Raw genomic sequence first — 17,179 nt, forward strand, 5'->3', positions numbered from 1 at the left:
CAATGGATTACACCTTGAAAACTCCTCTGTGAGGCTAAGAGATGACTTTGCAAAGAAAAATAGATGCTAGACAGGAATCTGCCTGTGTGTTCATCTAGCCACTTGGAGTTCATGTGAGTTTCTGCTTGGGCTGACATGGACAGAATGAAGCAAACTGCAAACATTTAATGTTAGAAGGACCTTAAGAAACCATTTGGTCCAAACATAACCTTCAAATCCCTTCAACAAAAACAAATCACATATAAGACCATTGAGAAGAAAGAAGATGAGTGATCTGATGAGTTTTGGGCTACAAGCCAATAGGAATAAAAACTTGTGTAAAGGGACTCTATTTAATCTGCTTCTAATTTTAGTCAGGTATGAATATTAGGAAAGAAGAAAATGAAAGCCACAAAGATGTCTTCTACCATTTCCCCATTCATACCAGAATCTTAAGAATGAGTAGGTCTGCCTGTTCCAAAGAAACACTGAGACTAATTATAATAGAGATGTGAGTTCCTTATTCTCATAGTCAATGTAGAGGTAACCAGCAGTCCATTAGGAAAAAACAACAAGCAAAAGAGCCCTTTAGATGATATTTTTTACAAAACTACCATGGGGCAATGAAATGAACAGAAACTTTCTCAAAGAAGAAATCCGAATGGCAAAAAAGCACATGAGAAAATGCTCTACATCATTAATCATCAGGGAGATGCAGATCAAAACCACAATGAGATACCATCTCACACCTCAGAGACTGGCCCACATTCAAAAGAACAAAAGCAACCGATGCTGGCGTGGATGTGGCGAGAAAGGGACACTCCTTCACTGTTGGTGGGAATGTCGACTAGTTCAGCCATTCTGGAAAACAGTATGGACGAATCTCAAAAAATTAGAAATTGAGCTCCCATTTGATCCAGCAATACCACTCCCACTCCTGGGAATATATCCCAGAGAGGCAAAAATGTATAGTCGAAGTGACATCTGCACTTGTTTGTTCATTGCAGCACTCTTCACAATAGCCAGAAACTGGAAGAAACCTGAATGCCCAAGAACAGATGACTGGTTAAAGAAACTTTGGTACATCTACACAATGGAGTACTATGTAGCTGTGAGAAAAGATGAAGTCATGAAATTTACATACAAGTGGTACAACATGGAAAGTATCATGCTAAGTGAAATGAGTCAGAAAGAGAGGGATAGACATAGAAAGACTGCATTCATCTGGGGGATATAAAGTAACAAAATATGAGATTAATACCCAAGAATAGCTGAGATCAGCACCAGGAGGATTACTCCATAGCTTAGAGGCCAGCCGGGCATTCTAGGGGAAAGGGCAGCTCAGATAGAGAAGGGAGCACCAAATAAAGGGTGTTTAGAGGATTTTCCCAGGAGGGGAGATGCATGTCGATAGCAGACTATGGACTGAACATGTTTGCCACTCAATGCCTCTTTTGCAGACCACAACACCCAAAAGGAGAGAGAGAACACAAGGGATTGCCCTGCTACAGAGGCAGGTGGGGACGGGGGGATGGGGGTGGGAGGGATATTATTCATGGTGGTGGAAGATGGGCACTGGTGGAGGGATGGGTATTTGATCATTGTATAATTGAAACCCAAGCACAAAAAATTGTAAATCTACAACTGTACCTCATGGTGTTTCACTAATAAAAAAATTATTAAAAAAAAGAAATGTATTCATGCCCAAATATAAATGCACAGGACAGGACTGACATAATTTCTGAGAATCAGATTTTAGTCAAAATTTGGACATTACATGATTAGAAGTGTAAAGTAAAAGGCTACAATCCCTCCCTCACTCCTCCAAATTATTGCAATCTCAAGCAATAGTACTTATTTTTGCATTGCTTAAATAGGAAATTCAGAAAATACCCACTGATGATAACAGCCCTTAGTAGTATAGCAGCAAGATACCTGTCTGAAGAATTCCTCCAGGAGAGACATTGTCCAGCGATGATGGAGCTCCCAAGCTTTTGCTGGGTGGCTAATGTCTGCTGTGTGCAACATCAGGGATAATGCTTTGGGCTTCTCAATTCTGAAACCCAAAGAACAAGAACAGATAAGGACCAAACTGTCAGAACCTCAGTAAGAGAAAAATTTGTGAAATGTCATCCCTTCCATTCTTCCATTTTAAACCAGACTTCAGCTGACTTGGCAAAATGCATCATTTCATCCTATAATTTCAATATGCTTCAGCCTGGTTTCCCTGTGTATTGAACTGGACATCTCAAAAGTGGACTATTTCTGCGATGACTGCAGTATTCAAAAAGACATAAAGAATGATTTGTATGGGTAGCCTCTGATGAGTGACTCATTAGCTTCGCAAGGGAAATATTGAATTACAGTGGAGGGAAAATGTTTCTGACCTATGATCTCTGTTGATCCTGATGGGGCCCTACCAGTAGCATGTACAACAGGAAGCTCTTTGCTGTGAAAATGCCCCTTGATGAGACCACTCAAAGTTCTGTGGATGTGCTTTTAAGGCGCATCAGCATCATTACCAGTCCTGGCACCCATACAAGCAGCACGATGTCACAGGTCTACTCACGCTTCTGGCTGCTGCAGGGCAGTCTTCATTGCTTTGATTTGTTGGAAATGACAAGACATATCCGTGGCCATCACCATCTCAATCACCAAGGTCCGAAACTCCCTTTTAGAGATATGCCATGGAGGGAAAAAAAAGAACAGAATGTTTACAAATGGAAAGTGAAAATGAGTTTTCTTGCTGAGTCAAAGTTAATTATATGTGACATTTTTAATCTATTTTGACACTACTAGGCCATGTATTTGAGTTCATTTGTCATAAATATACAGAGTGCATATGTCATTTGGAAAATTCTGAGAAAACAATTCCAAACAGTACAGAGAGCCCCTATATATATTTCCCATCTCCTGCAGAGCTTCCCTTATTATTATCATGATTATTATTTTGTTGCATTAGTATGGTACATTTGTTACAACTAATAAGCCAACATTAAAAAATTAAGTTAACTCAAGTCCATAGTTTAGATTCCATTTCACTGGTCATGTTGCAAAGCTCCAAGTTTTGACAAATGCATGTCATGTATCCAGCATTACAATTTCACACACCATAATTTCAAGAGTCTAAATTTCCCTGTCCTTTAGTTATTCACTCCTCTTGACCTTCCCCAGTAATTACCAAACTGCTTTATCTGCTGTCTCTAGAAATGTTATTGAAGTATGATTTACATCCGATAAACTGATTCCACCTAAAATGTACAATATGATGAGTTTTAGCAGTTGAACACCACCACAATATAATACTGCAAATTTCCATTACCTTCAACCCTTTAGTAATTAACCCTGCCCTCTGCACACAGGTTCTAGGAAACCTTAGATCTCACTAGATCATTTGCTTTTCCTACATATAGCTACATATCCATCGCTGTCCGTCACTGTCCTCCTGTTGTTCATCAATTTGCTTGAGTGGGCACCAGTAACGTCTCCATTGTGAGACTTGTTGTTACTGTTTCTGGCATATCGAATATGCCACGGGGAGCTAGTCAGGCTCTGCCATGCGGGCAGAATACTCTCAGTAGCTTGCCAGGATCTCCGAGAGGGGCGAAGGAATTGAACCCGGGTCGGCCTACCCGCTGTGCTGTCACTCTAGCCCATAGCTATATATAATGGTAGAAAATGTAAATGTTCTAAAGACATAGATGTGTTGATGAATATATGAATATATGTACAGGGAATACACACAAATACATATCTTGAACTAGATGTCTTGATATCAGAAATCACATAGCAACACAGAAGCACAGACTTACAAACAACTTTAAGTAGTGAAAATATTTCCATTACTTGAGACTTTGCAACGATAATACATGCAAATAACCTCACCATAGTATGCCATTTGCCTTAATTTTGGTCATCACTGTCACTGTCACTGTCCTCCTGTTGTTCATCGATTTGCTTGAGCGGGCCCAGTAACGTCTCCATTGGAGACTTTGTTGTTACTGTGTTTGGCATATCGAATACATCACGGGTAGCTTGCCAGGCTCTCCGAGAGGGGCAGAGGAATCAAACTCGGGTCGGCCATGTTATAATTTAATAATATAAACCACATATTATTGGTTTATAGCCCCCCGTGCCCCCCAAAAACTTTCCTTTGTTCCTCAAATTGATCTTTATTTTTCATTTTTTAAATTAAAGAATGTGACTTACAAAGTTGACTGTTATGTTTTAGGCAGTATTTCAACACAAATTCCACTGCTAATGTCAATTTCCTCTACCAGTGTTCCCATGTTCCCTCCCCATCGCTGTCCCATATCATCCGTATAACTGATGACATCTAGTATCCTACATACCACGGTTTATCTATCTTTTCAAGTTCACTGATTCTTTCTTCTGTGTTTTCCAGCATTCTACTTAATCAATGTCATAAACTAGAAATTTAGGTATTTTGCATTTTAGTTCTAAAGTTCTGCTTGCTCTTGCTTATATTCTCACTTTATTGATGAATTTTATTGTGCTTTATTTATTGCAATCATGGTTTACTTCACTGGGCATAAGAACTGTTTCAAAATTTTTTATCTAATCATTCCAACATCTTTGAACTGTACTACTGATTGTCTTTTCTTTTGCGAAGAAGTCTGTTTCCTGATCTGTGCGTGCCATTTAGATTGCATCCTCAAAATTACTGTTTTAGCTTAGATACCACACTAATATTGCTCAGAACAGAACTGTTATTTTTGTACTAATGGTCAATTAACCTATTTGATTCAAAAAACAAATTCTGTACTGATTCAAAATACAAATCCCAGATCAGTCTGGTCCATATATTTTGGGTTCAAAATCAGCAGGATACTTAAACATGGTCAATATATAGAATTAGTATTTCTATTTGACTCTTCTGTGATTCCAACTTACTCTCCCACAGATATGTGGCTGTTCATCCAGAAAGATGGTGGAGCATTTTGTACAGTTATAAATAGCATTACTCACTAAGTGTTGCTGCTCCGAACCAGACTGCATTTAGGTGGTTCTACATCTTTGTATTTTGCCCACACGTGGTCATTGTATTAGCCTATCTGTTATACCAAAAGTGGTTTTCCATGTAACTCCACTTTGGACTTTTTTTTATCTGTTTGTTTTGTATATTTGCTACTGTGCCACACCCAGTTGCACTTAGGGGTCACTCCTGGCACGGCTCTGGGGACCACATGGGAGGATGCATGGGATTGAATCCAGGTAGGCTGCATACAAGGCAAGCATCCTACCCACTGTACTTTTTGCTCCAGCCTCTTTCAAATTTTAAAAGTTAATAAATATCTAGTGACTTAATCAAAGGCCCTAAAAAGTCTAATGTATTTATGTAACAAAACAAAAATCAGATATTAAATTTGCTTTCTTAGAAAGACATAATACCTACCCATCACTAATTATTTTGGGACTAATAGACTTAACAGACTAAGAGCCCTAAATAACGTTAATTTATTATCTTATCATATAATTTATATTCATTACAATATAATGACTATATTGTGATAATATTGTCTTGATAAATTGCACACAAACATTATTAAATAAATATAAAAATAAAACATTTTAAAGCTCTAAATGGAAAAGAGTAGCACCCTCAATTTGCGTAACTTACATTAGAAAATCATCACCCACACAAAAGAGAGTAAAACCAAAGCATGGTGCTACATACGCTAGCAATAAAATGTTAGTATGTTTATCTGAGACACTCTATAGTTCTAATTCAAATATATTCCACTCCTAGAGATAATAAAATTGTTTTCAACCAATAAAGACAAATACATAAGCCTAGTATATGAGCATATTTCATTATATCTTTAAATGAGTAGATATAAACAATATTTTTTTCTTAAAAAAATTGGGGGGGGCGTCTCAGAGGGAGACAGGTGAGCGCCCTCCCCGCCCCAAGGGACCCAACTCCGGCAGCCCAAATCCTCCACAACCCACCACTGCTATGCTCAAGGCTGCTCCCCACGTGCTTGGGCCAAGTCTCAGATATGAGTAAACATATTCCTGGACCGCGTGGCCATGAAAGAGGTCACGTGACACATCATAAAACACTCCCTACCCATTCTCCATAATTACCACACCACATTTGATGGGGTTCAGATAGTAGGTAACAAATCATAGAGGGAAATATATATGCATATATATGTATTTTCAGATATATATACCAAAGCTCACATCACCCAAACCTTAACAATTTGTTAGTGATATCCCATAGAATATGGGCTGGAGTGATAGCACAGCAGTAGGGCATTTGCCTTGCACGCAGCCAACATGGCCGAGCCGAGTTCGATTCCTCCGCCCCTCTCGGAGAGCCCGGCAAGCTGCCGAGAGTATCTCGCCCGCAGGGCAGAGCCTAGCAAGCTCCCTGTGATGGATTCGATATGCCAAACACAGTAACAACAAAGTCTCCAATGGAGACGTTACTGGGCCCGCTCGAGCAAATTGATGAACAACGGGAGGGCCTTTACCTTTTTACCTTTATCCCATAGAATGTCTTAATGGCTCCTGCCAAAATAGTACAATTTTCACTCTGTTTCCTATATGAACACTTTTTTGTAAGCATGCTAGCTGTTCTTCATAACAGACAATATGAAATATATTATTTTGGTTGTGTTTTGACACAGGGATTAGGGTTTGGGATGGAAACATCCCGAATTTTATGGAGGGAAGGTGTAATGATGGTGGGATTGGTGTTTGAATATTGAATGTAATCAAACATTGCGAACTAATTTATAAAATTAGACAATTAAAAAAAATAATGTGGAGTCCATACCCAATTCAATCAGCTTAATCAATAGCTGAATAAACAGTAGTGCTCTTACATTATTAAAAAAAAAAAACACCAGGGGTGGGGTGGTGTGCTTCCAAGCAGTGCTCAGGGATCCTGAGATCATTTACAGAGATAAGTTCCAACCAGACCAGACAATTCAATGCTTAATCCCAGGGATGCACTGGAGCTCTGGCCCTTGTTTCTGGTCCATCCCAGTACTTGTGCCTAGTGTAGAGATCATTCAGGAATATACCAAGCAATGCTCAGGGATCATAAAATGTCAGTGGGCTAGTTCCTGCATGCAAGGAAAATGCTCTGACCTTTTGAAGTATTTCTCCAGGGCCTTAGTCTCTTTTATACTAAACTGACCATGTTTTGCTAATCTTATAACTTGCTCTGATCACAGGTAATAATCAAACTTACAACTGGTACTTTATGAATACCCATAAATGATAATGTGGAGCTAATGATAAACTATTAGCACAGTTTCCCTGATGTACACCAGTGAGTTCAATGTGAACTAACATGTCATAGTCATGCCTAGTGATTCTGGATTTATACACTGCCAACTCAGGTCTCACAAACCTACCAGTAAAGTATAAGAGTCATACTCTATGTTAGAGTAAACTTACAAACAATAAGGCTAAATTTTTGGCAAAACTATAGTTGAACACAAGTAAGGAATTCTTAGCAAAAATACAGACCATGGAGGAGGCATCTTCACTCTTTGTAAATACAATAACTAGAGGGGCTGTGGGGTTCTTTTTTGACTTTTCAGAAAGGCCGGAATGTTCATTATTTGAACAATCTCTCACAAAATTTCTTCAAAACCACGAGGTATAAGAATATGCTTAAAACAGTTCTTTACTATTTTAAAATTGTTTATAAAATACCTTTCTTAGCAACTGAATTGGATAGAGGGTTTTTTTCCCCCATAAGATGCACTGATCACCTGAAAAACTGCTTTTTAAATGCTTTAAACTACTTTCCCATAAAATCCAGCAGAATACTCCTCTATGTTTTAAAACACTGGAGTTGAATTCAAACTAATTGGCAAGTTTTACTAGAAATTAGTTCCAAATTAATGGTTTTCTATGCCTTATTTCTCTGAACCTTTAGATAATGACCAGCAGAAAAACAATCAACAGACAACAATTTAATGAAAATACAAATACGATCTGCAGCACAATGATACAAGAATTTGAAAGAATTCAATAATTTTGACTACAAGTTTTTTAATACCCTAATCTGTGTTTATAGCTACAATGCTTTGCAGGCTTGCTCTATATGTCAGAGTGCAAGATGAATATTTTAAACAGGTAGTATTATTTATGATGACCCTAACCAAAACACTGCTAAAATGGTATCTCTTTTCTAGGAATTAAAACATGAAAGATTTGAAGACATTGAATAACTTCCTACATGGCACAGACTGGTGAGCAGCTATGTTCATACCAAACTCAGGTGCTGCTAAATTCAAGAAGGAAATGTGTTTTCAGCAAGGGGATTACCTGGTCTGTGATATTTTGGGTGGTGTCAAACTAATTTTCTTTAAACATACTGAGAGAATATTTCAGAAATTCAAATCATGTAAGAGGTGAAAAACAAATATTATATGCTAAAACTCAGATTTAAAAAACTAATATTAAAAACAACACCATTTCCTAAGAAAACAAGCAACACCAATTTTCAAAGTGCTGACAAGGTACTTGAATATTTGTGAAGCGGCAGTGAAGTGGGAGAGAAGCAGCAATACAATTTTTAGACAGAATATTACTTCCTCAGAAGTAGCAAATTTTATCTCACAGTCTGTCCCTGGCCTCCAAATCTCTTCATCTTATCCTTACCTCCAGTCATCCTTTGAGAGGTTAATCAAGATATTCATTTCCTCATCCTCTTGCAGAAGGCGGTAAGCTGCACTTAAGTGGTGATTTTCCAATACAGATCTATCATTGTACAGAATAGCTGGATCAGATCTGAACAGAGAGACAAGCAGAGTAATTCAGGATGTGCAACAATGGGATTTTTTTTGTAGAACTGTCCAAGGCAGACTGAATCTTCCGTTCTACACTCAGTGATGATCTTTGTCTGCATACTGTTTATATCAACCAAAAAGGCTGGCACGCTGTATATTTTTTGGTTATTCACAGTAGTACCAATATTCTTATTTTATTATTATATTGCTGCTATATGACGTCCTCCCCTGTTACCCCATTGATCCTTCCCTTGCTTCAGCACCCTTAGATATTAGTTCTGCTGACCATATCTCAGGGTACCCTACAAATAAAAGATAGATGGATGGAAAGTATCAATGTCAATATGCGAGTACAAAATATGTTCTATATAACCTGAAAATTCTTTGAAAACTCTTTCCTAATCTCCTCTCAATTATCTGGCTAACTTTCTCTCAATTATCTGGACTAATAGAAAAGTTGTTTTTAAAATGCAGGTCAAATAAAATTTCCCATAACCTTTCATTTTCAGTATTTGCAAACCATAAGGCCCAAAAGGAAAGAAAGGGAGAGAGAGATAGAGAGAGAGAGATGGAGGGAGGAGGAGGGAGGGCGAGGGGGGGATTGCCTGCTATAGAGGCAAGTGGCAGGGTGGGGGTGGGGGAGCGGGAAGGAAACTGGGACCATTGGTGGTGGAAAGTGAAGGGATGGGTGTTGGAACATTGTATGACTGAAACCCAATCATGAACAACTTCGTAACTATGTATATCACTGTAATTCAATTAAAATATTAATAAAAAATTAAGTTTCTCAAAATTTTCTGAAATTACTTTTTAATTTAAAAATATATCTGTTTTATAGAAGCTACACCTCATAGTGTGTGGGTAGGTGATCCTGGGATCAATTCTGGCATTCTTAGCCCAGTGGTTTGGGCCTGACGGTTTTGTGCTCAGGCGCTGTGGAGTCACAAGGTGCCAAATAAGAAACACAGGGACCCACACCCGAGACAGGTGTCTACTACTTAAGCTATTACACTTATTGTTCAGGTTTTTATTTGGCTTAGTAAAACTCTTATTCTAGTCACAGTTCTCTATAGTTTACAAGTTTTCTGTTACTAGCTTGATCTTAAAACTTGGCATTGAAAGGAATGGGAAAATAGCACAGGGGTTAGTTATGCATGTGCCTGTCTCGGATTCCAGACCTCACCCCACAAGTCCCCTGAACGCAGCTGGGTGTTACCCTGGAGGTCACTCAACCATGAGAGGGATTCTCAGCACAACTGGCCCATCTTGCTGACTGAGAATTGTAGAAAACAGCCTGTGGTTCATTGAGCACTGATGAGGATCATCCTCCCAAAATGTTTAGCATGCTAAGCATAGAAAATTGAGACTAAAGAATATAAAGATTACATGGCAATTGCTAGTCACTTTCTTCAAGACTACTGCATACCCAAATGACACCAAACATAGAACTATATTATTTCAGCACATAATTTAAGATGAAATTTTAGATTAGCTAGAGATTATTCATTTCTTATCAAGTAAGTTGGAGTGAGTTTTTCAAACTCCACAGTAAATAAGAAGCTAGGCTGAGATGAAGGCAAGATCTTTGGGTATTTTTTTCTTAGGTTTTCTAATACATTTTAAATGTTTTATTTTAAATATTTATAATCAGATGCTATTTATTCCATTTCAAATATATGATAATATATCAACTGCATAAAAAATGGTCTCCAAATAAATTTAGACATCTTCTTACCAAATTCTTATAAAGGCAATATCCTCCTAGATTTATTTGTTTATTTTTATTGAACCACTGTGAGATACAGTTACAAAACTCTCATGTTTGAGTTTCAGTCATACAATGATTGAACACCCATCCCTCCACCAGTGCACATTTTCTACCACCAGTGTTCCCAGTACCCCTGCCCCAATTCCACCCCTCCCCTTGGAAAGCAAGCTACTTAACTGTAAAATAACTTTCAAAACTAGAGAGATAGAACAAAAGTTAAGGTGCTTTCTTGGTACGTGGCCAACCCCAACTTCACCTGCAGCATCACATATGGCCCCACAAACACTGCTGGGAGTGACTCCCAAACACAAAGGCCAGGATTAAACCCTGAGCATGGCGGGAAGTGGCCCCAATTCCCCATGTCTCCCCAAACAAGTAACATTCACCTATCACTGGCCAAGTTTGGGACTATATTCAGCATAAGTTTAAAGTTTAAGACAACATTTTGTCCATCAAAGGGCAATGAACCTGATCAAAGACTCAGTTTACTGAAAAAGAATCACAAGAGCTGAAATGCTTAGGATAACATTCTGTTGAAGGCCAGTGTCTAAATTTTATTCCAAACCATGCTTAACTGAAAAACCATTGGAATTTCCTTCTCCAGTAGAGGTTATATCAACCACAAAAAGCCTGAGGCGAAAGATCTGATCTTTTTTGCTATGTAAAGCTCCAGTGGAGGGGCTGGAGCAATAGCACAGCAGGAAGGGCATTTGCCTTGCTTGCAGCCAGCCTGGGTTCGCTTCCCAACATTCCATATGGCCCCTGCGCACCGCCAGGGATGATTCCTGAGAGCAGAACCAGAGGTAATCCCTGTGCATTGCCGGGTGTGACCCAAAAAGCAAAAATAAATAAATAAATAAAGCTCCAGTGGACTTATATTTTGTCATATTGCCCTTTTCCAATTTCTATAATTAAGCCATTTCTCTCTGAATGAAAACTGATTTTGATAGTGGCTTTCACACCAGATCCATGTACAACTAACTCTTTTCCCTACTTCTTTTCAACCATGCTTATCACCAACCCCTGTCCTCAGAGCAAGGGTTCCACTTGCAAATAGCCATTGGCCAGAGCTGCTCTGTGGAATTCCATGAATGTCCAGGACTGTGAAGTAGATCTTTGTGACAGAACTATTAAACGCTGTTTCACAGCAGCCGAGTCTACTCTGAGAGTAGAGCAAGACCAAAAAATGCAGCAAGCAGCTCACATCCTTTTGTCCACTTCCACCCTATTAAATCCCCTTCTGAATAGGGATCAGATAATATTGTCTTCTTTTTTAAGTTTCATAATTAAGTGTTGGCTTCATTAAATACACGGAAACTGCTTTTGTGAGTACAAATTTATCTGGAGTGTGCACCTGCTTTTTCGAATTAATAGGAAAATATTTATTGGGTGTTTGAACTCTCATCCCTCCCTGCATGGTTCTTTGTCTCTGCTTTGCTACTTGGCCCAAGAGTCTAGCTTTTAAAATCCCCATGTTAAGACTCAGGCCTACTGTCATATTCTCTCCATTTTGTATCACCATCTTAAGAGAAAGCAAGTGTTTAGGCCAGAGAGGACAGAGAAGCTGAGAGTAGAGCAAGACCAAAAAATGCAGGGAGCAGCTCACATCCTTTTGTCCACTTCCACCCTATTAAATCCCAGTAGAGATCCACGTACAACTGTTTTCCTTACTTCATGTCAACCATGCTTATCACCAACCCCTGTCCTCATGCAATTCCATTGGATTTTCACCAATGGAATTCTATGCTCACAAATACGAAAGGTAAAACCATAACATGATGAGAAAAATATATACCAAAGTTGATTGGTGATATTTACTAGAGTCAACAGGTTTGGTGGGGGGCACTTGGGTCATATTAAACATCTCCCTCAAGGTTTGTTTTCACCTGTGCTGCTCATTAGAAAGGACACATGGTGGAGACATTTGCATGAGATGGTCTAACTGCCCCAAGCACTTGCCAGGGGCCAACATAAGCACTAAACTGAGCAGAGAAGACATCAGATGGGAAGAACATCACCAGGTACCCAGAGAGCAGGTTATTATTCAATTATTGTTAATGCCAATAGAAACCATCCAATCCCCTCTTGTCCTGATTTTGTTTACATGGCATTTACATCACTATGTAAACTATTCCGCCTCCTTTGGGAAATAAAGTATGCACTGTATATACATAAATCAACAAACAGCTAGCATCATAATAACAAGGACAAAAAAGATGGTATTGACACAGGGCGTGAATAAAATATAAGAATTAGGAGCAGATGGCTTCTTAAATTCTAATTCTTAATTGAAGCTGACTCACCAATCTCTCATTTTAAATCCATTTTGTTTCTCAGAAATGCAAAAGAGAGCAACCATGCAAAGGAAAATAAAAGTGACAAACACCTCTCTTTCTGCCAAAACTCTTTCCCTGATCCCTTTGCCTCATCTCCAAACACTGAAATATCCTCACCGAGTCTGAATGTGAAAATTGTTGGTGGTTCCGGTATGCTCATAGTCATGGATGGCAGCTGAGAAGATTATCGCAAAGATCTCCAGCTCCGTCAGCCAGTTCTGCAAAGGAGATTACAGAGCAATCAGATCATCTGTCTCTTTCTCACACAGTCTTCAGTTTGCTGGCAACAAACTCACACTGATACCTTTCCACTCTGTAGCTGCAAGCTATTGCCAAACATATATTTTCTTATGGACTGGGGCGGGGGGAGGAGAAGAGAGAGGTGCTTGTATATGTGTTGCATGCAAAAGAATATGGAGGTTTGAGGAATGCCCTGCCACAGGGTGGGATGGGGAGGTTGGGGGTGGGAGGGATACTGGGATCCGTGGTGGTGGAAAATGGGCACTGGTGGAGGGATGGGTACTTGATCATTGTATAACTGAAACCCAAGCACAAAAGTCATAAGTCTACAACTGTACCTCATGGTGTTTCACTAATAAAAATTTAAAAAATTTTTAAAAAGACAAAAAAAGAATATGGAGGTTTGAAAACAGCATAGTGGTTGAAAACAGCATTTTAAGGAAAAAAGAAAAATCAATGAATTTTTTTACATTCCCATGTTTTCTTTTCTAAATTCCAAATAAAATTCCCAGGTAGACAAAAAAGAAGTTAAACATCAATTAAATGCATACCTATGTTTATCACAGCATTACAGTAGCCAAGATATAGAAACAACCCTAGTGCCCAACAATAGATGAGTGGATGAAGAAGCTGCAGAATCATATACATGATGCAATATTATTCAGTATGAGAAAAGATGAAATCTAGCAGTTTTCTGCAACTTAGAACTAGGAGGTATCATGCTATGTGAAGTGAGACTGTATAAGATAAATTCCAGTTGACATGGAAGGAAGAAGAAAGAAAGAGAGAAAGAAAGAAAGAAAGAAAGAAAGAAAGAAAGAAAGAAAGAAGAAAGAAAGAGAGAAAGAAAGGAGGGAGGGACGGAGGGAGGGACGGAGAGAGGGGTGAGAGGGAGATAGGGAAGGAGAGGGAGGCAGGGGGGGAGTAGGAGGAGGATGGGAGGGGAGGGAGGAAGGGAGGAAGGGAGGGGAAAGCCCAATGGAATAAATCTTTAGACAGGATAAGTAATAGACACTGGAAACTGAGTGGGTGGAAGGGACTGAAAAAGTGACCACTGGATAGGGTAAAAAGATCCTGAAACACTGGTGGAAGGATTTAGATTTAAGTTCTAAATCTTTTAAAACAAGACTAGGATACGCCATACTAAAACCTGTAAAGGTCAATTCAACTTGTAGCAAAAGTAACCCAAGGGTACTAATGCATGGACCAATAATCACAGATTAACATATCACCTGAGATTTGGGAAGGACTGTTTACAGAAGGGATGGAGAGCATCAGTGAATGTATAGAGTTCATGAAATGAAATTCACCTAGAGAACTTCAAACACAGCCATCTTTCACTCTGGTGTCTTTCACTCTGTAGCAGGAAGATCTGGCTGTCTTGGGAACAAACAGAGTTGCACTGGTGGACTGTTCCTGATCTACTGGGTTGGGTGAGGTTCATGTTGCTAACTAGATTCCTGTTATAAATACTTGTTTTTTCCATGAGCTCTACTGTCAGGTAGCATTCTAAACTGCTTTCTCATATTTCTCTACACATAGAGATTATACTGAAAATATCTTTAAATGAATTTTTATTGATATGTCCTAGCTGATAATAATATTAAAGAGATTAGAATTTCAGAGCATGTTCTGGTGAGCTGTACTTGCTATTGAGTTACATCAGTAATATGACAAGAACCAAAAAAAATAAACAATAATAAAGAATGTTCATGTCTAAAGAACTAAAGCTCCATGATTTCAACACTGAGAGAACTGCTATCAAAAGAGCTGTGAAAACTACAAAACAGTAGAAGGCAATTTCAAAAAGTTCACATTCCATTTTCTTCATGAGTTTACATGAGTTTATCTATGCTCTTATTTTACCTTAAGGAAATAGAGTGGACTTTGATACTACATGTGTGCATCTGGAGAAGATCAAACTGAGTAAAGTTAGAGTGTGAGACCAACACAGAATGATCTCTCTCATATGTGGGATATAAAGAGACATAATGATGGAATAACAACAAATACAAAGACGGTTGCCACAAGAAACATGCGAGTTGATCTTCAGTAGGATGTAAAACCCTTGGGGAAGAGAGATGGGGGAACAGGACTGTGAGGCAACAGTAGTGGAAGGAAGTGTTCGACCTGGAGCAGGGGCCAGGGAGCTGATAGGTAGTGCTATGCACAAAGCCCTATCAGTAACAGTACTGTAAACTATAGTGCCAAAATTTATAAAGGTAGCACCTCTCGTAGAGGCAGACTGGTGGGTGGGAGGGAAAAGGCCGTGGGTCTGGCACTGGGGAGGGAAATGGACAATGGTGAAGGGACAGGTGTTGAATCACTGCATGTCTAAAACACAATCATGAATAACTGTGTAATTCACCAAGACTAAATAAATTTTTAAAAAAAACAACCTAGAAGCCTTCTATAGGAGCAGCAAGGATTACAAAACAAATATGGTGCCCAAATCAATAACTCAGAAAGAGTTCACAGTTTGAATGAAAAACTATAAATAAAATATATTTGATTCAAATTAATACAAAATCCTTTATAAATGAAAGATTTCATCATTTCAAGTTGGTCTTTTAAAAACATTAATTACTAATTTCACTGTTCCTCTAAGAAACTTTCTGAGAATAACTGCTATTTTAATGAGGGCTATCAGAATTCAGTCTGGTAACAAATAAGTGCAGAATAATTGGGGTGAAATTCGAGTTTTGAGAAATATTTCTACCCAAATCCAAAATAGAATATCAGAAACTTTTGACACCATGAATAATACACCTTATATACAATTTTTACTGTGATGTAAACTGAGTGCTGGGAATGGAAAGAAAGAGGAAAACTGATTTGGCGGGATGGGAACGGAGGCCCAGCTCTGGGCAACAAAGCTGAAGGGCTCCTATTCCAACCAGGTACAGCCCGCCCCCAGGGCCTGGGACTCTCTCTGGGCATGCGCAGCTAGCTCCATCTCCTAGAAAGCCGGTTTTCTCCCCTGATCTGCGCGGGACGGGAATGGAGGTCCAGCTCTGGGCAACAAAGCTGAAGGGCTCCTATTCCAACCAGGTACAGCCCGCCCCCAGGGCCTGGGACTCTCTCTGGGCATGCGCAGCTAGCTCCATCTCCTAGAAAGCTGGTTTTCTCCCCTGATCTGCGCGGGACGGGAATGGAGGTCCAGCTCTGGGCAACAAAGCTGAACGGCTCCTATTCCAACCAGGTACAGCCCGCCCCCAGGGCCTGGGGCTCTCACTGGGCATGTGCAGATAGCTCCATCTCCTAGAAAGCCGGTTTTCTCCCCTGATCTACATGAGACGGGAACGGAGGCCCAGCTCTGGGCAACAAAGCTGAACGGCTCCTATTCCAACCAGGTACAGCCCGCCCCCAGGGCCTGGGACTCTCTCTGGGCATGAGCAGATAGCTCCATGTCCTAGAAAGCCGGTTTTCTCCCCTGATCTACACGAGACGGGAAAGGAGGCCCAGCTCTGGGCAACAAAGCTGAACGGCTCCTATTCCAACCCGGTACAGCCCGCCCCCAGGGCCTGGGACTCTCTCTGGGCATGCTCAGATAGCTCCATCTCCTAGAAAGCCGGTTTTCTCCGCTGATCTGCGCGAGACGGGAACAGAGGCCCAGCTCTGGGCAACAAAGCTGAACGGCTACTATTCCAACCAGGTACAGCCCGGCCCCAAGGCCTGGGACTTTCTCTGGGCTTGCGCAGATAGCTCCATTTCCTAGAAAGCCAGTTTTCTCCCTTGATCTGCATGGGACGGGAACGGAGGCCCAGCACTGGGCAACAAAGCTGAACGGTTCCTCATTCCTACCAGGAGACGTTCCCAACTCCTCGCCCAGTGCCAGAGACTCTTTCCAGAGCCGCGGCCACATTAGCGGCTGCGAAATATTCTCCCACTACATATACCATAGGAACCATAAGCTACCTTCTTAGATGGACACTTCTCTAGTTTAGCTCAGCCACTAGAACTAGAAACACAGCCAATAACTCATAAGCCTATCTTAACTCACACTGCATATCAAGCAGAATAGTAACAGTGAACGTGAAGGACTAAATCACACTTCTCACAATGGTAAAGCAACA

At 39.9% G+C, this 17,179-nt stretch overlaps 1 protein-coding gene across 7 annotated transcripts in view; it reads right to left on the minus strand.

Moving 5' to 3' along the window:
- PDE1C (phosphodiesterase 1C) overlaps positions 1-17,179 on the minus strand; it is a 661,768-nt gene that overhangs the window by 101,722 nt on the left and 542,867 nt on the right. For all 7 annotated transcript variants that reach the window (XM_056117979.1, XM_056117980.1, XM_056117981.1 and 4 more), the window contains 4 exons: positions 12,981-13,081; positions 8,632-8,760; positions 2,549-2,650; positions 1,915-2,035 (listed from right to left, as the gene is read on the minus strand). In XM_056117979.1, the coding sequence (XP_055973954.1) occupies positions 1,915-2,035; positions 2,549-2,650; positions 8,632-8,760; positions 12,981-13,081 (453 nt within the window). The remainder of the gene's footprint in view (positions 1-1,914; positions 2,036-2,548; positions 2,651-8,631; positions 8,761-12,980; positions 13,082-17,179) is intronic.

The sequence above is a fragment of the Sorex fumeus genome, unplaced genomic scaffold, assembly GCF_029834395.1.
Source record: "Sorex fumeus unplaced genomic scaffold, SorFum_2.1 ptg000037l, whole genome shotgun sequence".
Lineage (NCBI taxonomy): Eukaryota > Metazoa > Chordata > Mammalia > Eulipotyphla > Soricidae > Sorex > Sorex fumeus.